Here is a 24598-nt window from a genome sequence, read left to right on the forward strand (position 1 = left end):
ACTTTTTGAAGGAGCTAATGAAAACCCTTTGTTATAATGTGTTGCTTCCTAATCCTGGTGATTTTTTTTTAACCTTCTGAAGTATAGTGTAATACCAACCTATAGTAAGACTTTCTTCGAGGCAGTTATGGATACCAACGGCTATATTGTGCTCATAGCAGAGGTCAAAGCTATGCTAATAATCCGTCATCAAGGTTTCACAATATGTCTTTTAACAACTAAAGCATTCTTGAAGGTATTACAAGACAGCTGAGGTACTACAATAAAATAATTAATTTTGTGTGTCTGTAGCAAATTTGTCTCCTATACCCTGGGAAACAGAGTAGAGCAATATCTAACCAGACTCTTCAACTAGCTAGCAGATTGTACCACTTTCTTTTACGACCATAGCTAACGGGGTCAGAACACACTCCACAAAGCAACTTACCACAGCATCAATCTTTGAAAAATTTTTAGCACAGAACATCTGTGAGGCAGCCACATTAACTTTTGCTGACATACCTGCTGACCTCACCAGATCCAGATGGCAAGGTGATAAAATCAGCAAAAAAAAAAAAGAGTTGTATTCCTGGAAATGAATCCATCATCAAGTCTTGAGGAGTACCTTCTTGTGGTGGACCTTGTTTTCACAAAATCTCACCAAGGTGACACTGATAGCCAAACTGTATCTTGTATAGCATACATCACAGAGAGAGTTAGGTTAAAAATAAAAAAGACAGCTGGATGCACAGATTCTAGGATTAAAAAAGTGCCCAATATTGGTGTATGCACTGGTGTCAGGACTGTAGAAAAAAGCAGTGTTGAATTCTGAAGACATAGAAACATTCCTACAACAGGATAGGCCATGCTCAGGGAGAAGATGGTCCCCTTGTAGAAGGAAACAGTAGTCCACAAAAACTGAGAGGCCAAAAAAGAGGCATGAATATGACAGAGAGGACTATTTGAGGATAAGGACGAAATTGTATATTATTATTATTATTTTGCAGGAAGCCCAACATTTCAGATAGAAGATATTCATAGATTCATAGATTAGTACAAGGCTAATTGCTCTTGTTGGCCATTTTAAGCCTAGCCATTTATCCCATGTGAGAATCAAACCCTGCACTTTGTGTTTGTAAGGTACATACCTTAACCATTATGCTAGCATCACACCATTTCAGAAATTCATAACTATTAAGAGGGAAATTACAGGGAACGAAAAATACTTGCACGAGAAGAAATGTCAAAAATTTCAAATAAAATGTGTTCAATACAATATATTCATAAAAAACATTACATAGACGAAGAAACTTTGGACTGCCTGGAAAAAGAAATGACAGAAGATGTGCAAAAATATAAAGAACAAAACTCTGAGATTTTTCAACAGTATAAATAGGAAACGTGGACATGGGAAATAAAGATCTGATATGGTGCAATATGTATGCAAAGAAGAAAGCAAAACTAATCAATTAAAAAAAAAAACACAGCATCAAAGATATTTGAAGAGAAATACAGGCAATGGCACCCGTTGAAGGAAACTTTCATGGTACAAAAAAATAAAAAAGCAAAGAAGGAAATTAGAAAAAAAATGATTAGTAAGGAAGAAGCAAATTAAAAGTTTACATTGGTTTATTTGCGAAATGAAGGATTTGGTATAGAAAATCTAACACAGGTAATGTCTGTATGATGGAACAGTGAGTCTGCAGATTAAGGAGAAACAGGTGGAGCGGGAGGCATCTGAAGACTTGCCACTTGGTTTCCTTCTGAGGCTTTCTGTAGGAGGCTGATACAAAAGTTCATTTAAAGCTGCACAACATGGGAGGGAGCAGGAAACAGTGGCAACTTTGTCGCAGACAAATGTTGCAGTGAGATTGACCAATGAGCTCTCTTATGAAGGAACAGCAGATGAAGTAGGGTGCTTCTGAAGAGGATATGCCAAAGGCTCTGTGGAACTTTTTGTAGAATAAGTACAGGAAATGGAGAGCAAAGAAGGTGCTCTTGGTCTATATGAAAATGATCTAAGGGAATAGCTGCTTGATTTAATAAAGATAGATGAACATATTAAGATCGATTAAAGAAATTGATTACAGAAAAGTAAATAAGACCCAAAAAAGTTAGAAGCTGGGTAGCACAAATGAACACAGTAATTAGGACTATTAAAAGAAATTATTGATGTAACAGAAATAAACAGGATGTATTACTGTGCAGCTAAATTAATAACGGATAGTCTTACAACAAAAATATAGAGCAATAAGGAAAAGGAAGGGAAAAAATAGTGCGACAATGGAAGCACTAAATAGAGAAAACTATAAAGCAGTTAAGTATAGAAGTTGGGAACCGATCATCAAAAATTCTCAGAACAATAAACGTGATAAAAGCAATGCACACTATCAAAACAGACCAGGATCTATCGTGCTATTGCAAATAAACTTTAAAGCATCTGCACCGGCAGATAGAAGATATGCTGATAAATGTAAAGGAAAACTATAAAATCAGTAATTTTATAGAGAGTTTGGAAAAAACTCAAAAGTAATACAAACACCACCAAACAGAGAAGAAATAGACACATTGTGGGGAAATATTTATGAAGACCCTGTGGAACATAAAGATGTTTAATGGACAGAAGAAGTAAAAGAAACAGCAAGGCATTCCGATGTCGAGAATATGAAATGGAACAAAGTAACGGCCATAGAAAGTGAAACAGAAGTAAGAAAAGCTCCTAAATGGAAAACCTCAGGCCCAGACACAGTGCCTAAGTTTTATCTAAAAGTATTAATATCTTTATACACAAATTTAGCCATGAGTAAGAATTACTTTTATGTTCATCCCAAATGATCACCAAGTTGGTTAACAAGTAAAACAATACTCCTCATTAAGAGGGAACCCACAAGCCATCCTAAAAACTATAGATCAATAACTTCCCTTCTGACAAATTTACAAAATGTATACTGGAATTGATCCAAACTAGAGTTCATAGTCATTTCAAAGAAAACTCAATTATGGCACTAGAACAAAAGAGTAACAAAAGAAAGTGATGTAGCGCAAATGATCATTTGTTGCTAATTAAAGCCATAATAAAGAATTGTAAAAATGTATGGCATGGATAGATTTCAAAACATTTGATAGCATCCCACATTGATGGATAAAGAATACTTACAAATCAAACAGTGGCAAACCACTTTGTAGTTAAACTATGACAAGGGGCAGATTATCATCCCAGGGATAAAAATTCAGAGAGGAATATTCTAGAGGGTGGTTCCCTGTCACCACTGCTGTTTTATCTTGCGATTAGCCCATTAAGCTCTTTACTGGTTACAGTTTGGTTCCCACATAACCTTGTTTAAAGGCTTCTCATGTACTTTTTGTGGATGACTTAAAGTTGTGTAGTTGATTAGGTGAAGAGTTGAAAGCAACTGCATGTGATTAAAACTTTCTCAGATGATATAAGAATTCATTTGTTCTTGATAAATGTGCAAAAGTAATGTTTAAAGCTGGAAAGCTGCAGCACCATGAAAATATCAGATTGTAACAGGAATGTGATGTAAATGAACTTGAGTTGGAAGGAGTTTATAAAACATTTGGGAACTGATGAAGGACCTCCAATAAAACATTAACAAATGCAAATCAAACTCAGTAACGAATACTTCAGAAGGCTAAAACTAATACTGAAAACTGCATTAATATCTAGTAATGAAGTCCGGGCTGTAAACCAATTTGCTGTTCCTATCAGTTGATTGACTGGCCACAAAGGTATTTGGACAGGAAAACAAGAAAAATACTTCATGGTTATCAAATGAAATATAAAAGTCAGTGTATACCAAGATTATGTATTCCTCATTCTGAAGGAGGTGTGGGCCTCCTTGAACTTTATTACATGTATAGACCTACAGTCGTGGAACTGCATATATCTGTTGACCTCGCCAGATCCAAACGCAGTGAAAGTTTTAAAACATGAGAAGTCTAAGATTACTTTGTCCGATTAGTTTAGCAAAAGCATTTCAGTATCAAGTGAGAATGGAAACTTAACCAGAAGTTGACAAAAAATCAAGACAGCAACTAAATATTCAAAAAAAAAAAAAATAAATAATATAAGAAGGGTCAGATGAGAAGGAAAGAACTGTGGAAAATGCATAAATGTTGAGGCAAATGCAGAGATCTCCTGAGACTTCATGTCAATCAGGATTTGACACTGAAGTTGTTAAGGAGAGGTGAGTTGAAAGCAACAGTGAAAGGATAGTAATGGTGGCCCAGTATAGCGGACTACATATGCATTGGTTTAGAAAGTCGATTAAACATATGAAAGAGACAAGTGAAGGTCTTTTAAAAAAGAACAGGAAACAGTCACACATCTTATTGCTGTGTGTGATACACTCATGGCAGACGGCCTGTATACTGAAAGGCAAATAGTGTGTGTGTGTGTGTATATATATATATATATATATATATATATATATATATATATATATATATATATATATATACACACACACACACACACACATCGGATCACTGATTCTTTTGATGAACCTGATGCACGTCTTTTTGGGTACTCACCATAACTGCAGATGTTCGAAGAGTAGCATTGCTGCTGTAGAATCTGTCATCCACTTCATCCCTTGTGTCCTCTTTCCCCTAGGATATGGTTTTCCTGACAACCGTCAAGAGGGTGGAAGTTTATTTAGATCCATAGCTGCAGTGTGTTCATGCATGGAGCGTTTATGTATGTATATCCACTTTATAAAATAGGAAGCATGACATTGCATTGAAACACAAAAATGTTGAAAACGCAAACTATTGAAAACCTATTTAATGTGTGTGTGTGGGGGGGGTCACCACACACATCCCCTGCTAATTATATAGACCAACTCCAGGATCGTATAACATTGGAGTAAGGGAAAATTTCATTTTCAGTATTTTGTCTTTTTGACATTTTGTTTCTTCAGCATTTTTGTTTCAGTGAAATGTTATGCTGTAGTAATATAGTATGTGTGCACACATACAGATAGGTATAGGAATATAAATATATAAAATGTTATGGTTAGGTTTGTTCTGCAAATGCAGTTTGATAGTGGAATTGTTATACTTCTGTTATTAATAAATTAGTTCCCTCATTCCTTGATGTATCTTGTTCTAGAAACCCTATGGGTTAGCTTAGCTGTTCGTTGCTTACATTTGCTCCATGTGTATTTAGGTTTGCTTGGCCCTTCCATTGACTTCAGATGGAGGTTTAGGCACACGTGGTGGCTTCTCTGCTCAAAAAGGAACTAATAGGGGTGTAAATGGGTACTCTTCTTTTACATTAGAGTTCTTGCTAGATGCCATCTGTGTAGAAGGTGACTTTGCACCTTGTCTATGGATGCCTGACTGCTAAGTTACATGTATAAAAGACTACAACAGTGTTTTTATTTGAACTTGTACAGATTTACTTTCACTGCAGTATAACCTGTGCTGTCATTTAAGTTGTACTGGAACTGCTATATATTTGATAAATAGTTTGTTATAACTAGCACTGTTATTTTCATTTGTAATTTTTGTATTAAAATGGCATTTTTGTTGCTGTAACCTGTGTAACCTTTAACTTGTGTTGGAGCTTTTTCTTTCCAGGACTGTTTTCAAATGCTGGAATTTTGTGTTTTTTTCCCAGCAGCCCTGTTGTCAGGGCATCCTTTCATCTACTGTTTCTAAAGTTTACCCGCTCATGGATTGCTGCTTCCTTTGAGGTACAGGCAAAAAAGTGAAAACACACTTAAAAATCCAACCTTTCAAAATTATTTGGACCCTTGGTCTTGTCCAGACAGTTTCAAGAGGTACCCATGGTACATACACATTTAAGCAGTGATCCATGACTGTGCGTGGGTATGTCAGGATTTTCACATGGTTGATGCGCTTTTATCATAAGCACAAAGCCATCTGTGGGTAATTCCTGATGTACCCACAAACAGGAATGGATTATTGCTTTTATACAGTAACATTGTTTAAGAAATAAATGGCATGTCAGTCTTCCATGTTGTCTTCTGTTTGCTGAGGTACTGCACATGTGTGTGGGACTTGCAGTGCAGGAGAAGCAACAGGGAAAAGATAATCTCCATTGCTGTTTTTTTATGTTTAAAAAGTCAGGATTTATGAAAGACTTGAGAAAAATACAAGTAAAATCAAGTATGTTTCTGTTTCTTTAGTTTTGCAAAACATACCTGATTTTTCTTATATTTTGCTGTCCCCCAGCATATGCCAATAGAAAATCAAGCTGTTAAGTGGTACTTCAGCAGCCAGACTTTTTTCTTGTTGTACTCTTGATTTACAACAGGCATGCTGGCTGGGCTGTCCAATCAGCATGTTCATTTTTGAATAGCAGTGAGTAATGATTGTATAAAATTATGTATTTGTGTGTGTGTGTACTCTGGAAATGCTTGTAGATCTAGTTTCTTGTTGGAGCTAATCAGGTTTTACCATTTTGTGTTTGGCAGAATGAAATAACGCTAGGAAAGTCTTTTTGTTGCAGTTTATTTGAATTTGGCAACTTGCTTCACTTTTTCCTAACTACCCCCCAAACACACAGATGCATAAAGTAGGGCTTTTGAAAATATTAGCAAGTCATCTGTTCCTTAGTGTTGATGAAGCTTCTGCTAGAGTTTAATCCCTTTTCCTTTAACTTTCAGACTGTTTGAACCACTAACTCATTTTATACTCCTTTATTCTATCTGAGGCTTCACAAAGACAATATATGTGCAACTTTTTCTGCCGTTTGCAACACAGTTTTTGTTTATAGGTTAGCTGCCCTTGTGGGTCATTTTAAACCTATCCAGTTTCTCTTTTGGTGCTCAAAATCACTTACCCCTTTTGGTTATAGATTGTGCTTACCCATCCCATAGTCAATTATATTTTATCCCTAATGAGAATAACTAGGATCGTACCATAGATAATTTGAGGGGACCCATGCATGAGATAAAGTATTTAGGAACTGCCTATGTCCCTTATGCTGATGTTGCAGAAGAGGTTTTGATCCCTAGACCGAGTATTTCTGATGTCATTTGAATTGCTGATGTGCTGCACATCCATCAGTAATAGGTCTGAGGATGCCTTGTATGCCAGGCACAAGTCACCTCTTAGCAGTCTGTAGGATGCAGAGTATAGTGACAGGGCTCTGAGTCGGCCTATGTAGGACATGTTGTTTAAAACTTTTAGTAAGGTATCTCTGTGGGTGTTCAGTTGTTGCATGTGTCAGGACAGATACATGCCAAAGGGGGTATAATATTTAATGACTGGCCTAATGAGTGCTGAGTAAAGGGAGCAGTGATGTTGTTAGATTTAGACGCAGTCCCTTTGTTTGTAAGCTGTGCAGTGTAGAAGGACCTTCTTACAGTAATAGACGCATGTTAATCAAAAGTTAGTTTGCTGTCCATAGGTTCCCAAATCCTGAACAACCAAGTCAACTCTTAGGGGAGAATTATCAATGCGGCATTTCCCTGGGATAGAGGACTTCCCAAAAGGATAAGGCAATGCATTTTTTGGCATTTAATTTCAGTTCATGATTTTGGCACCAGTTGTGTATTTGAGACAAACCTTCGTGCAGGATGGCTGTCATTTGGGGATTCATTGACTGCTCCTAGATTGCAGTCATCTGCAAACTTAGTCAGCCAGAGCCCTTTGGTATTTTTACTTACTTTTATTTTATTATCTCCCTCTTTTCTCTCCTGTTCCAGCTAATTCTCCTGCCTTACCCAGTGTCTGTTTGCCTGGGCAAAACTCTTCTCTACTCTACGAGGGTACTTTCTGCCCACTACCTTTGAAAGCTCTGGACCCCTGCACTCTTCTACAAGCTTACTACCTCAGGTTTTAAGAGAGTATGTCTATTTAATTTGTTTGTGGTCTTTGCCCATTTATATCTGTGTGGTTTCTGTATTGCTCCCAGCTAAGCTTGCCAGCAGCAGCCCCCTCACCCCATACTCTGTTTATTCTTCCTCTACCTTATCCTACTGTTTTACTTAGCCTGTACTCTTCCTCCCAGTAGTATATGTTGTTTTTCTTTCCTGCCCCAGAACCTTGTGACTCTCCTCTGTACCTCGCCTCTCTGTCCACTAGGTGTCACTCTGTACACATCTAGACCTACAGTACTGATTATTCCCTTCCATATTTTTCCTTCCTTCACCTTCTCACTCCATTCCTTTCCATCTCTGTAGTGCTCTGTGACCCACTCCCCCTTACGTTTACTATCTCAAGCCTTCTACTTGCTAACTTTCTCTGTTACTTTTTCCTTCCTCTCTGGATTCTGTGTATCCCGATCCGTTCGCCCTGCGGGCTCACTCCGCTCCCCTCCCTACCCCCAATTCCCACCCACCCCCAGGGATCCTAACCTTATACTTCCCTAGCCACACCCCCTTACTCTTACAACCCATCCTGTTCTTTCCCACCAAAAACTCAACCCCTCCCTTCTACACACACTCTTCCCCCCCTCACCTTCATCCACTGCTATACCAACCTACTCTCCTATTACTAGCTTCTCTCCTCTTCCTCAATTAACTTTCTTCTCATAAGCTTCCACTCTCAACACCTACACCTATACTTTGTATTCTCCTTTCACACCCCTACATATCCAGCTATTACTTCTTTCCTTCTCTCCTGTTTTGCCTTATACCTATAACTCTACCTCTCTTATCCTCTCTTCCTCTATTTACTGTATAACTTCCCTTACCTCACCACTTCTACTTATGGCTCCATACTTACCGACCATGGTGATATTCTTAGCACTATTCTCTACCTCCCTTTATTCTTCTTACCTTCTTACCTTCTTTGAAAACCCACTTAAAAACCAACCAGACTTTATAAATAAACATACATCTATCTTCCATACTTCTCTTTCCTCTTTCTTAAATTCAACCTCCACCCCTAGCTATCACCTTCCCAAATTCCATAGGCACTACCATCTTACCTATGCCTTACCCCCTGATAAAAAAATGAAACAAATAACCCTTCTTAAAAGCAGCCTGACACACAGACATAATACTCCTACCTTACAAGACGGTGATATTCACCCCAACCCAGGCCCATCAAATCCCTCCCCTCAAGTATCTAACCCCAACTTCAATAACACCCTGCTCATAGGTCATCTAAATATACGAAGTGTAAATAACAAAGTACCCTACTTACATGCCCTGTTAGACATTCACCACTTTGATATTCTGTGCCTCTCAGAGACCTGGCTAAAGCCAGCCACCAAAGACACTGAGATTATACCCCAAGGCTATAATTTATATAGGCTTGATCGTACTAAACGCAAAGGTGGTGGTGTGGCAATTCTATTTAAGAACCATCTTAGCATCTCCACCCTCCCAGCCTGCCCAACCCTGGATTCCACTGCTGAAGCCATCATAGTTAAACTTCAGTTAAATACTCAAAAAGCTCTTTACATCATCTGTATGTACATACCACCAGGCAAAAACATACCAATCTTAGAAGACTTCCTTAGCTGGGTTTCCACTAACTACCCCCAAGAAACTATAATTCTGGGTGACTTTAATATAGATTGGAATACTATTAATAGTGAAAATCCCTCCAGTCATATAAACCTACATGGTTTTACTCAATCCATTACCACTACAACAAGGCTTAATAAACCAAATAAGAAACAGAGTATCTTAGACTGGATACTTATAAACAAAGTTAATGTCTCATACAAAGTAGGAACTATGCCTGATGACGTCAGTGACCACTGCCTAACCTATATCTCTAGAGAAAAGATTGACTATCAAAACCTCCCTAACATTAGAATAATACGCTCTACCAAAAACTTTAATAGTGACTTATTTCAAAATGATCTCAAAACATGCAACTGGAACCTCATGAAATCACTTCCTCTTAATGAAGCAGTATCATTCTTTAACTCAACCTTCCTTTCAATTTTGGATAAACATGCCCCTGCACGCTCTATTAGAATGAAATCTAATATAGCCCCTTGGCTCACAAAGGAAACAAAGAAATTAATTCATAGCAAAAATAAAATTTGGGCCAAATGGAGACACCATAGAACCACCTCTGATTTTCATCATTTTTGCCAACTTAGAAATCTTACAAAGAAAGCTATAATCTCGGACAAAAAGAATTACTACTGTGAACTTCAGGAAACCCATTTATATAAACCCAAACAATTCTGGTCTTCAATCAACAAAGTCCTTTCACCTGGTACAGCTAAAACTCCCTCCCCAATAAACGCAGACCCAGGAACTCCTAGCCATACTGCAAACGCCTTTAACACCTTTTTTATTGAAACCATTCAATCACTTGCTAAACAAATGAACACCATTAACTTTTACCCTCCAGATAATCTTGTTGATTACCCCCGTAACTTCACTCTTCATCCTATCTCTACCTCTTTCATCTACAAGCTTATTCTTAAACTGAAACCCTGTACCCCCTCTGCTGACAAACTCCCCTCTCTCTTTCTTCAAAAGGCTGCTAAGCAGATTGCATACCCTATATCTATACTCATTAATAGGACTATCCAAGAGGGAACCATACCAGATATATGGAAAATATCTCATATCATCCCACTACACAAAGGTGGTAACTCTATTGACTACACTAACTTTAGACCTATTGCTCTTCTCTCTCCACTAGCTAAGATCATGGAGAAATGCAACCATCAGCAACTCATACAATATCTCTCTTCACACAACATAATAGCCAACTGTCAACATGGCTTTAGACCCCACCATAGCACCTCCACTGCCCTCCTTTCCTTCATTGATACTATCAACAACTATCGTAACTCAAATCTTCTCTCCTCTGCTCTATTCATTGACCTCTCTAAAGCTTTTGGCATGGTGAACCACTCTTCCCTTATTAACATCCTTAAATCCCTCTCATTTGACAACCTGGCTATTAAATCGTTTACGTCTTATCTAAGCAACAGGCATCAAGCCGTTCTTTGGGACAATCATATCTCTTCACTGCTGCCTGTTTCTATTGGAGTCCCACAGGACTCTGTTCTCGGTCCACTTCTCTTCTCCCTTTACATAAACGATCTCAACACTATCATCCCACAAGCTACCTGCATCCAATATGCTGACGACTCCACGATTATTTGCTCAGCATCTACCTCCGCAGAGCTACTCTCTCTAACTCAAACCACCTTCAACACTGTAGAAACTTGGTTCACTAGACGGCACCTCCTCCTCAATGCTAAAAAAACTAAACTTCTCCTTTTCACTCCTACCACTCCAGGCTCCCCATTAAACTTCAACATTTTGTCCAATAACACCACTGTTATCTCTCCTGACACATCAACTAAACTGCTAGGAATAACCATCGACAACAATCTCACTTTTGATCAACACATCAATAACATCATCAAAACTGTTAATAAAAAAATTGGATCATTATACCGTATCAAACCTTTTCTCACACCTTCTACCAGAGCTACTATTGCCCACTCCCATCTTATATCTACCCTCTTTTACGCCTCACCTATCTTCACTAACCTTAAGAAGGCCAACCTAAATAAACTAGCAACTTGTTACAATAGCATTGCCCGCTTTGCCACCAGTAACCCTTTCAGAACACATCACTGTCATAACCTAAAACTCCTAGGCTGGCTTGAGCTACAAAACTGTCTTTTGATCTCCCAACTTACCATTGCTCACAAGATACTGTACCAACCTTATAATACCCCTATACATTCTCAACTTTTAATCCCTTATAATAATCTTACCTCCCTTCGATCTTCTTCTAAACTCATGACCAAATCTGTAAAGTCCCATAACTTAGCTGGTGACTCTGTTCACTAATACTGTAGGAAGGATATGGAATCAGCTACCCACTGATATCACTCTAATCCCCTCCTTACCTCTCTTCAAACAAAAAATCAAACTGTACTTCCAAAATCACTGGCTCTGCTCCTGTAGGACTCCTGACTGACCTTCTTCTTTCCCCCTACACTACTAGAATCTTTACACTATACTTATTTACTATACTTATTCCTTCTTCCTATTGCCCTGTTACTCTCCTCCTTCTCTCCCCTCTCCTCTTTTCCACCATCTTACCCTTTTCCTCACTAGACTATTGCTTCTTTCTCTCTTCCTCCTTTGTATTTCTTCTGTAATTCCCTTCTTATCTCCCGTTCTACTTTTTTCTCTCCAACGGATTATCTAATATATGTTGCTAATCTTGATGTTTTGTAATGCTTCTACTGAACAACTATATTTTGAGTGTGTTCCTTAGGTATTTTGTTTTTTGTGTTACTAAATGTATATTCTTTTTGTACTGAATTTATTTTATAATTTGTCTCCTTGTAATTTAGTATCTGTGGAGCTTTTCTCCCCGGGCCTCTACTGAAAATGGACATATATCCAGCTAGACTAGCCCGGTTAACAAATGTAAAATGTAAAATAAAAAAATAAATAAAATAAGTTTTACTTCAGAAAAGTAAATGCCAAACAGGAGAGGTCCCAGAACAGAACCCTGGGGGACTTCACTGGTGACTGGTTTGTTTGTAGAATTAACTTCTGCTGTTTTTGGTTATCTGAATCCTATCTGTGAGCCAGGTGGCACAGGGGTAAGTGATTTTGAGCACCAGTTTATTTGCTTTTCTATTATGCTGTAGTAGGGAATTTTGCCAAAAGCTTTGGCCAGCTCGAGGTATGCGTATGCATCCGAGGTTGAGGTTTTCATTTGCTTTTGAGCATTTACTTATGTAATTAATGGACTGGTATCTGCCATGTACATGGAAGCTATGTTTATATTTTTGGAATCTACTAAAAGTCATTGAGTAACTATTTGTCTGTGTGTTGATCAACCAGATCAACAACTAAAAGAAGCAATGTTTCGTCATTGCACATATTTGTGAAAGGGTACTAAAGAAAACTTGGTACAGAAAATCCATTATGGAAAGCAAACCAAAATTCTTACTGTGATGTTCATCGTGCATACAGCTGCAGTAATCTCATATGGGGTTCTCTGCCGTCAGGCGATCCCTCGGTCGGCCGAATTCCAAAGTCTAGGTCCGGCGTCGGTTGTTGTCGCTTTCTTTCCTGACGTCAGTGAGGCAGGGTTATATGACAGCCGACGCCATTTTCTTCAGTCTTTTTTGCCGCGCGGTGCCCGAAGCAGAAGCAGTTCGCAAGTGCTGGTCGGCCAGCTCCTGAATTTACGAAAAATTGGAAACCGAAGTCTTCATTAAAGCTAAGTACCCCGTTGGGGAAACTTTTCTTGCCTCAGACCGATGTCAGAAAAAGTTAACAATTGTATTTCTTGTGGGAAGCAAATACAGCATAAGGATTTCCATTCCCTCTGCATACCTTGCTTAAGCCCAGACCACGACGTCTTGGGCTGTCGCTTTTGCGCTACTTTCAATAAACGCACTATTAAGCGTTGGGCGGAGTTCGCCCAACACTTTTTTGGTACAGCCTTTGATTATAAAATGTCGTCGGAGACTCAGACTACAGTTTTGTCCAAAAAACGCAAGGACAAGGACCGACACGCGAGGTCCGCGGTCCCCACCGACACCACGCCAAAACCGGCTACACGTGGTCCGGTTCTCAGCGAGACGCCTATGCAGTCCCTGACGACCGACGACACTTCTTTGGCGGTGTCTTCTGTAACCGAGACCGCAGGTACTTCGGCCCAGACTACAACCACTGAAGCCACTGTGAGCGTTGAGCGTCCTAATGTGGACAGGTCCACTTCCACCCATGGTGTCTTTAGGCCCTCTTCTTCCTTTTCCATTAAGGCCTTTACTAAGTCCAAATCAGCCAGGCATCCCAAGAGGCCTGTTGCACAGGGCCCATCCCCAGGCCCCATGCCTAAAAAGCAGATGCTTAAAATGGCTGAGGATTTAATTACTCTTATCAGGGGCTCCCAACCCCCTCCAGACAAGAGACCCAGAGTGGAGGAAGATTCTCCCTCTTCTGATCAGGGTTCCATTTTTTCAGAACATTCTGATGTAGAGGAACACTCTTACTCCCCATTTGAAGATTCTGATGCAGAGCAGTCCATTCCTTCTGTATCTCCTCCTGAGGATTTTTCTTTAGGAGAAACCTTGCACACCTTGAGGGAACACTTCCATTGGGAAGGCCAAGACTTTTCTGATTCCAAGAAAAGACTTAGGGAATTTCTTTTGTTACCTCAACACAGACCTCTGGCTATACCTCCTATCTTGCCTTGGACGTACTTGATGATGTTTATTCGGAGGCTTGCCTTAATCCGGATTCCCTGCCTCCTGCCCCAGTCAAGCCTGACAGGTACTATAGAGTCCCTACCTCTCACCAATTTCTTTACAAAAGCCATAATGCTGACCCTGAAACCATTTCTCAAGGCCCCAAGGGAATGAAGGCCTCTACTGCTAAGAATCCACTACCTTCCGAAAGGGAGTCAAGATCCTTAGAAAGGTGGGGGAAAAAGGTATATACCTCGGCCACCCTAGCCATGAGGGCCTTAAATTGTCAGTTTCATATGCTTAAATATCAGCAGTTTCTGTTATCACAATTAAGAAATAAAATGTCTCAGCCTGAACAACCAGATTTGAAGGAGTTGCAGGATATGTTGCATAGTGCAGAACAAGTGGGTAAACACACCTTACAATGTGGTTATGATGCCCTAGAGGCCTCAAGTAGAGCTGCTGTTACAGGATCAGTCATTCGTAGACATGCATGGCTTAGGGAACAAATTTTGCCTGACCATGTGAAAGCTAAACTGCTAGATGCTCCTTTACAAAAAGATGTGCTATTTGGTACTAATGCTGAGGAGATACTACGGAAAATGGAAGAAAAAGCCAAATCTATGCAAACTGTCAAGGCTTTTCTACAAGTTCAACCACCACGTTTTAGCAGAAATTGGCCTTCTAAAAACTGGTCCTTTCCAGCCACTGACAAGCCCCAAAGAGGTAGATACAGGTGCACAAGGGGCAGAGGGCAGTCACAAGGATCATATAGAGGCAGGCAATGGCAAACTCCAGCACCAAGAGGTGGCGAAGACAGTTCACAGCAATACAGGAAACAAACTCAATGACTTCCTCCTTTCCATGCCAAGCAAGTCTCAGCTGGCAGCACCCTTGGGAGGGAAACTGGCATTATTTACAAGAAATTGGCATATTGTCACAACAGACAAATGGATACTGGACGTTATAAACAGAGGCTACAGATTTCATTTTCACACTCTCCCAAAAATGAGAGGCATGCCAATCCTGCCACACAATCAAAGGGCAGAGGCACCAGTCAAATGCTATTTTGTCCGTTGCTGTTTGTTTTGCTAGTTGAATTACTTATGGTCAGCATACAGATGACTGAGTCTTTAAACAACCACATTTTTCTCCCACTTTTAAATTCTGATAGATATGAAGGGTTCAGAATGAAATTATTCACCCTTATTCCATTCACTGTCTGTTTTGATGATGTATAACCATTTATTTTCCCTTTGTTGCGACTCTGAAAGTGAAGCACTGTTTTGTGTTGTTGTTTATGCATATTAGTTCCATGTTTCAGATGTGTTAAGTGGGTCATGAGCTGAGATTTAAAACATTGACTGTAATTGTCATTGTTACAAGTGTTTATTTTTCAGGATAACTATATTGCTAAAGAAAGTGTTCAGATGTAACTGTGCCCTATCTTGAGATTCCTACTGCTGCTTAGAGTGGTAATTTATGATTGTAATTGTCATAGAAAAAATTTTTCCTATTTAGTTATAAAGCAAGGTGTTGTATATGTTAAACCTGTTCATTTAATCTGTGCTGTATTGTTCTTTGCAGATGGCACCTCCTGGTGGCCCTGCACAACAGCAGCCACCACCGCCACCACCACCACAACAGCAGCAGCAACAGCCACAGATTCCACAGTCCCAGGGCAGCGGAGAGGCTCAGCTCATCTCATTTGACTAATGCAGCTGCTGGATGCACACTGCTACAAAGGCAGCTTGATTAAAACACTATTATGTCTCCATTTCTTCATCCTCAGTATCACTAATTCTGAACTTCTCCTCTCCTTTTCTCCAGACTCTTCATATTGTAATTAAGTGCAGATACTGTTTCACCACAGGCATGGTATCTTTTGTAACTTTAAATGTTTTGTAATTTGTTCTAGAGTTGCACTCAAACCAGAAAACAGAGTGGTCATGTTCATGCATTGCAAATGTTTGAGGACTGATGAATTGCCTGTGATTGGAATTGGTACCCCCCCCCCCAAAAAAAAAAAATCAAGAAAGAAAGAAAAGGTTTGCCATTTGCTAATGACCTGGTAATCTTTTATTTCCAAGTCTTTGCTTCATAGTCCATGTTGCAGTTTATGATGTCTGGCATTAACACAATTTTTGAAATATTGCTTAGAAATACCAGCTGTATGTCATAATAACATATAACTGGTATCCACAAATGAAGTACCCAGAAAGAGATTACAAAACTGGGCTACCTATGATGAGACCAGCAATTTTCACATGGTATTCCAGCCTTTCTCTTTGCGTGCAGGTAGGGGTTGACAGGAAAGAGCTGGTGTAAAGAATGTTTCTATAAGTCTTAGAAGTTCTTAAATCTTTCATCTGAACTGTCAGCCTGTTGAGCATTCTGTAATTATACTGGCATGGAGTTTTGAGGAAAGGACTGCCAAAGCTGAGTGCTGCCACTCTGCCACAGCTTGGGAGTTTTGCTAGTAGTTATTCTGTATTGCACATGTAAGTTGCCATTAAGCTTTGTTTCTACATATCACCCACCCATGTCTGCTGAGCAACTGCCCCCCCAACCCCCCCACTTTTGTTTCCCCATCCAGTGTCTGTTGCAACCTATATCTCCTGTATCCATTAGAGAATATTATACCAGTAACTGTACATTGTGGTGACTAGTTTCTGTGGCAGGAGTCAGTTATATACAGTTAGCAAGAGGGGATGGTGATTTCTCCTCTTTCAGGGCTCTCACAGCAGAATGGCATGTGTGGAAATTCTAGAGTGATATTGGCTTGACCCACAACTGAATTAAGTACATTGTTGTGTATTCACTGCTTGGAGGTTGTGCACATCTTTGCCTGTACTAATAAATTCTGCATTGCTCTCCTGCACAAGATGCCTGTCCTGTAGCAGCACTAGCTGCCTTCTTCCTCCACAGTGAAGCCAGCTTCATACCTTCATTCCCACTCTCTCTGGCTAGCTCCTTCAGTGCCTAAAGGACTAATCAGTCCTAGGTCATTTAGGTCTTAGTCAAGACTTTATTATTGTGCAGTATAGAACTGCATGTATTTCATTTCCCTGTCCAAAACTGTTGGCTGTGTTGGCCCAGAATACTTTCAGCACCCCAATCCATATACCTTCTAATGCATTCTATAGTAATGGTACACCAAGCTATATCTGAGCTGTTGATGAAGGCAGTATTGTTGATTTTGAAGAACAGACTGGAAAATGCTAACCGCTTCTGTGCATTTCCTTGAGGCACCCAGCAGAAATGCAGGATGGGAAAAGGTTGTTTTACTTCTTGATTTAGGGAAGCAGTTGGCAGCCTAAGTTGCTGCATTCCCGAGATCGGTATCATTTTACATCAGTTGAAGAAGTGGGAACTACTGACATAATAAGTTCAGGGGACGAACTGGAACCAAAAGTCATCGCTTGTGTATCGTATTGGCATTGGAATGGATCAAAAAGGACTGTACTGCTTAATTTTGTGCTAGCAATATAACGTAGCAGTGGTATGTGTTAAATATTATCCTGTTCATTGGTATTACATAAACATGTCTTCTGCTATTACAACAATCTGTCGCCTGTTGCAAATCTTATAGTATTGTTCACCAAACTCTAAAACAGTTGGCAGTTTTAGTTCAGCAGAACTATATAAATGCACCTGAATTTGTAGATAACTGAAATGGTTGCAGATGCATCATGAGATGTACTTCCAGATTAAATGCCACACTCATGTCATTGCAGAGTGTAACACTTTGCTTTTATTGTTTTTGTTCTTTCTGTATCTTGTTACTTACTGATTAAGTTGTGTATTTTCTTTGATCCTTGAAATCTGTATTTAATAAACCCACTTTTCTCTCACTTGAGTAACTAACTCTGTGCCAAGTTATTTTCTGTTAAATACTTGGTCTGCATGCCACCATCTGCATGCAGCAGCTTCTTAGAACAGAGTAGAAATGATAGTTGAAAAATGGTATGACAGTCAACAGAAGATTCCTGGAAGGTCATTGTATGGTTGAGACAAGATTGTTAAGGCTGATTTATAGATGAAAATGACTTTACATGATATATTTTTAAATTGTTCTCATAATCTCTTTCCTGAGAATTTGAGAAACTTGGCTTGTTTTTCAGACATGGTAGAAATCACTTTTTGCATGTCAGCCATTGGACATAGACAGTAACCTCTGTGTCTGGGTATTCTGCCCTAGGTTTTAGAAAAATGGCAACAGTCAACTGCAGCGTTTGTGTGTGTGTGGTGGGGGGGGGTTGTTGTACAGGTAGACAGACATATAATCAACAGCAGTTTCTCCAGTGAATTAACTCTAATTACATATTGCAGAAAATCACTTTCAGCAATCATTAACTTTGCCCTTTTCCCCAGTGCTGTGTGAACTTGGAGTTCATACATACAAGTCGGGTGAGTGCAGGGGGCCTTCCCCCTGAAAAAAAACTTAACATTCACTTAAAGAGTTTTTAAGCAGTGTGTTATCACAAAATTGTGCATCTGAGAAATTATCGTCCCCTAGGTCATTGTTAATCTGTTTTACTTATTATGAAGAATGGAGGTTATATCACCTGCATTGTTGTCTCACCTTTGTTTGCACTGATGGTGTAGGGGCAGGATCCCTGACTTTTCAGTGCTGATAACCTGGCTTTAGTTAGCAACCCGACTACCAGGCATCTTGGTGGGGAGAGGAAGGGCAGCAGTCAGCTACCAGTGTAAGCCCTCTTTACCAGCAGTTGGAAAGTTTTTGCCATTTTTGTTCCTGGAGAATTCTCCGGGGATTAACCAGAGTCGACAACACTTGTGGCACAGACAGACACCTGAAGTAGTGATCTTGTTTGTGCACATTCTGCAGTTTATTTCATTCACATCTTATACACACAGCAACACATGAGAAATACAGAATGTAAAGAGGAAGGATGCTTCACTGTCACATTTCATTCCTAGTGTCAAAAAACTCCTGACATTTGCTTTCCTGCCTATGGTAGTAAAAACATTCAGTGGGTATGATGAAATATAATAGGCCCTGAAATTAGCTCTGCTTCATGTACAAAAGCATTTTGATGTCCAGCAAAGTCCAGCACATTTCCTTACTGCAGCTTTACAGAGCAGGCTTTTATCATCACACATACCTACTTTAGCATTAGTTTAATAGTTTTGCTTAGTAGAAATGAATTTGTTAAATGGGTGAGTGAGGTAATTCAGAGGTCACTTTCTGAACCACAGAGTAGCACTAATGAAGTAAATGGACTGAATCAGGCCCCCTTTGTGAACCAGGCAGTAATAATAATAAAAGTGTAAATATAGGTTCATAGATTCAATTTTCAAGCTTATGGCTTACCTGCCTTACTGCTGTAAATCTGTGTTGATAGTTTGTTTCCCATGTTACATGTAGAAGTTATTTGAGGTAACTCGCTTACTTCTGTTAGTAAATAGAGGCTTATTCCAGAATCTTGGAAACTGTGTAATGTATGTGTCCTTTTTAAGTATTGCTGATGTTATTTTAAGTGTTTGACTTCCTAGCCTGATTTTGTGGCATAGAGGTGTAAATCATTTAATATGACCCAGCCCAAATAGCTGCTTGGACACTGCTACTTCTGCAAGTAATTAAGCAATCAAAAAAGGAAAATTTCTTTTTACAGTTGGTTAAAGAAGCAACTAACTTGCAGGTCTATTTTGTCAGTATAGTGGTACTATATAGGGATGGTAATAGGGGTTGTGCTAAGGTTAGCACAACTTGTGTGCTTAAACCTACCCACTTCCTGAATATTTACTTAAACATTAATTCTGTTTTTCCAGCGTTTTGACATTTGAATTATGTATATTCTTCCAGCTTCCCACTTATTTTAAACACATGCATTTCATTTATTTTTTTTCCTGAATTACTGGAAACAGTTTTCTGTACTAAAGCTGAAATTTGAAATGTGTTTTTAACGAACAGCTGCAAGGTTCTTTTTCCAGCCAGAGGTTGGTTGGTTTTGTTTTCTCATTGATTTTCTTTTACTTTCTCTCAATTTCTTCTTTGCTGGCATTCTGACTATGCAATTACTAGCTTTTAAAAGTTTCTTATATTTCACAGCAGGGGAGAGCTCTAGTGAGCCTGCTACATTTTTGAAATTCCTCACCATGATTATTTTTTTTTAAAACATCACACGTAGCATAGTGACATGGTTACACATTCAGTTATAAACGATAATAAAAAATACAATTGTTTTTATCTGCATATAGTACATATATTATTTTTGTCTTGACAGTTCTTTAGGATTTGTCATGCACTATTGCAAATAAACTAAAAAAAATCTCAGCACAAGTGGAAAAACTTAGAAGATGCATAGATAAATGTAAAGGAAAAGTACAAAAACAGCAATTTGATGACCCAAAAAAAGTTTTACAGAATTGGGAAACAAGGTAAAAGGAATTGAGAGACCACCAAAAAAAGAAGAAATTGATACATTTTTGAGAAGTATTTATAAAGATCCTGTGGAACATAACAAAGATGTTAAATGGACAGAAGTAGTAAAAGAAAGAATAAGAAGTTTAAAGGTGCAAGGTATGAAATGGGATGAAGTAACAGCCAGAGAGAGATTGAAACAAAGTTAAGAAAAGCCTCTAATTGAAAAATTCTAGGCCCAGATGTAGTACCTAACTTCCTGTTAAAAGTATTAACATCTTTGCATGAAGATTTAGCCATGAGTAAGAACTATTTATATGTGCACCCTGTACAGACACCAACCTGGCTAACAACAGAAAAAATGCTGCTCCTACTTAACAGTGAACCTGCAAGCTGCCCTAAAAATTATAGACCAATAACTTACCTTCCGATAATGTATAAACTATACACTGGAATTGATGCCGACAGAGTTTATATTCATTTAGAAGAGAACTCATTTATGGCAATAGAGCAAAAGGGCAATAAAAGAAAGTCATATGGAACAAAGGATCATTTGTTAAATAAAGTCATAGTGGAGAACTGTAAAAAGGGGAAGAATTGAAGTATGGCATGGATGGATAAGAGTGCTTAAAAATGTATAAGATACATCCTACACTGATTGACCACATTACAGTGACCATGAAGCAGTGGCACACCACTTTGCAATTAAGCCACGATAAAGGACAAATTATTATTCCAGGAATATGAATTCAAAGACGGATATTCCAGATTGATTCTCTGTCACTGCTACTAATTCTGCCTTGCCCTTAACTGATTAAGCTATCTACTTAACATGTTAGGCCATGGCTATAATTTGGCTCCTAGAAAACAACAAAGTGTAAAGACTTCTCATCTTCTCTTTGTTAATAATTTAAAATTGTATAGCTCATCAGATGAGGAACTGAAAGCACAACTGCAAGTTGTCAAAACTTTTTCAGATGATATAAGAATGTCATTTGGGCTTGATAAATCTGCAAAAGCAACTTTTAAAGCAGGAAAACTGCAGCACCAAGGAAACAGTTTGGGACAAGAATGTGATCTAAAAGAACTTGAGCCAAGAGGGAGTGTATAAATATTTGGGAACAGATGAAGGATCAACAATAAAACATGAACAAATGTGAATAAAACTTATTAAGGAATACTTTAGAAGACTTAAATTAATTGTGAAAACAGCATTGACATCTAGGAACAAAAATTCAAGCTATAAACCAATTTGCTCTTCCTGTCCTAACTTAGTTTTGGAGTGATTGATTGGCCCCAAAACGTGTTGGATAGATTAGACAGAAAAACAAGAAGGATGCTTCATGCTCACTAAATGATTTATAAAAATCAGTGCATAGCAAGATTATATATTTCCCATTGTGAAGGAAGGATAGGCCTCCTTGAAATTGATTACATGTATAGATCTACAATCATGGGACTGCACACATATCTGCTAACCTCACAAGACTCAAACATAGTGAAAGTTTTGAAACATGAGGAAAATAAATCTAAGATGACTTCTCTGCTTAATCTAGCAGAAGCATATTGGCATCAAGCAGGAATGGAAATCAAACCAGAAGTAGATAAAAGTCAGGCAGCAACTGAATGTGTCAAAAAACAAAACAAAGAATATAAGGTGAAGGATCAGATGAGAAGGCAAGAAATGTGGAAAATGCATAAATATAGTTGCAAGTATAGAAAACTTCTGGAAGAACCTCATGTTGATCTGGATCGAACTTAGGAATGGTTAAGGAGAGGTGAATTCAAACCAAGAGATGAAAGGTTAACATTGGCGGCCTAAGATAGTGGCTTACATACACATTGGTTTACAAAGTCCATCATTGAACATGGAGAAAGACAAATGTGGGTTTTCTAACATACAAACTGGAAACAGTCACACACCGCGTTGCTGGTTGAAACATACTAATGGCAGAAGGACTGTATACTGAAAGGCATAGTAATGTGGCAAGACTATTGCATTGGGGATTGTGCAAATATTATGATATTGAAGTGACTGAAAAACACAGGAAACATGAGCCACAAAGCATCATAGAAAATGATGAAGTCTACATCACATGGGATCACCCATTACCAACAGTTCAAAACACAGATGCGAGAAAACCAGATATAGTGGTCCATGAAAAGACAGAAGTAGCACTGATCATTGAAATCACCACACCCAGTGATTACAGTGTTTTCCATGCAAAGAGGCACAAAGTCATAAAATATCAGGGTTTGCAGGTAGAAATGAGAGCAATGTGGAAGAAAGATACCCAGACTGTTCCAATAGTAATAGGAGCAATGGGTCTTCTAAAAAATAATCTATAATCATATTTAGATATGTTACGAATACGTGCAACTTCATACGAATTGCAGGAGGAGTCATTACTGGGCACATTACGGTTGCTGCAAAGAGCACTTCTGGCTGACATCAAAGATTGAAACAGTACTAATTTCATGAAATGTTATCATATTTTGACTTAGGAATGGGGTCCATTCCCGTCATGGTATTAGAAACCCAAAAGATTTGGAGAAATGAAAGAAACTGTATATCAACCCATGTATTGTCAGGTGGGTTGCAAACTGGCTCACTGATATAATTCATATGGTCAAAATAGGGGACTGCACCTCCTCCAGCAGACCCATAACCAGTGATGTTCCCCAGGGATCTGTTCTGGGACCTGTACTGTTTGGAATCTACTTCTCTGAAGTACAGGCTGAAACTAAAGGACTGTTGCTGACAAAGTTTGATGATGACTGCAAACTGGGAGAGATCATTGAAAACCCTAATGATGTCAACATCCTGCAAGAAGGTTTTATGCAGACTAATGACTGGTGCTAAAGTCATGATCTTAAACTTAATGCAAAAAAATGCATTCTCATCCCCTTCAGCAAGAGTGATGTTCCTGCAAACTACCACTTCAATAGCAATACCCTAAGCACACAGTCAGTGGTGAGATTTCTTGGCACACAGGTCGACATCAACCTTAACTGCAATCACCATGTCTCCACTGTGGTAAGAGGGGCATTTTATATTCCTCATGTCATAAGTAAGGGCATTGCCTGCAGGAAAAAAAGAAGTTATAAACCCCCCCCCCCCATACTCTTCCCTCTTCAGGCCTGTAATAGAATACAATGCTCCCTTTGGTATATTCCTTTCCAAACACCTGCAGCAATTGGAGAGACCACAAATCTTCCTTACAAAGAAAATTCAGGGTGCTCAAGATTTGTCTTATGCAGACAGACTGAAATCTTTGTCACTTTACTCTGTTGTACAGACTGTTCAGAGATGACCTGTGCCTTGCATATACAGCAATTTCTGACCCATCTTTAATGAAAATGCTGCACTTTCACAAGTCAAATGGTACACAGGTCATTGCCTCAAAGGACCTTAACTTGTTATGTGACATAAACAGAACTTACTGGAGAGACAGATTTGTCTTAGATTGTGCCATCTTTGGAACAAGCTTCCTATTCATGTTAAACAAAGCCCCTTGTTGGCCCTATTTAAGCGTAATTTGGATGATTGGATGGATAACCAGAAATTCACTTCAGGGGTTCCACCTGTGTCACTGTTGGACAGGGCCAATAGGTGCTGATTTTAGTGTCTGCTTGAACCAGACACCCTTGGGAACACAGGTTGCACTTGACTAGGCTTGTAAGAACCCTGGGGCCATTAACCTAGTAACCTTCTATGATCCTATGAAGTTCTGATACCAGTGATAAGTATAAGCATATGACTGGGAGGTGAACCATTTACAGTCTGCCTGTGTCCATTAGAGACATACTTGCCAAACCAGGGATGTATTTCCTGTTATCCATCCAATTGTCCAAGTTACACTTGATCTGGGTTAGGGAGGAGCTCTGCTTCACATGAATGGGGAGCCTGTTCTACAAAAGGGGTATTCTCTGGGATACATACCCGTCTCTCCAGTAGGTCCTATTTATATCACAGGCAAGGTTTAAGTTTTTAGAATGGGTAATTCTGGTGCTGTTTTGTGGATATGCAGGAGGTCCATCAGGGTGCTGTCTGATAATGCCTTGTACACCAGGCATGAATCTTC

General features: G+C 39.0%; 1 protein-coding gene across 1 annotated transcript in view; it reads left to right on the forward strand.

Moving 5' to 3' along the window:
- The window catches only part of HGS (hepatocyte growth factor-regulated tyrosine kinase substrate), a 2162662-nt gene extending 2144678 nt beyond the window's left edge, over positions 1 to 17984 (forward strand). The window contains exon 21 of the mRNA XM_044069724.1: positions 15713 to 17984. Coding sequence (XP_043925659.1) covers positions 15713 to 15841 — 129 coding nt within the window. The 3' untranslated portion in view covers positions 15842 to 17984. The remainder of the gene's footprint in view (positions 1 to 15712) is intronic.
- Positions 17985 to 24598: the final 6614 nt, after the last annotated feature.

This window comes from Protopterus annectens, chromosome 4.part0 (assembly GCF_019279795.1).
Source record: "Protopterus annectens isolate FY-2018-M chromosome 4.part0, PAN1.0, whole genome shotgun sequence".
In the NCBI taxonomy this organism is placed as follows: Eukaryota; Metazoa; Chordata; order Ceratodontiformes; family Protopteridae; genus Protopterus; species Protopterus annectens.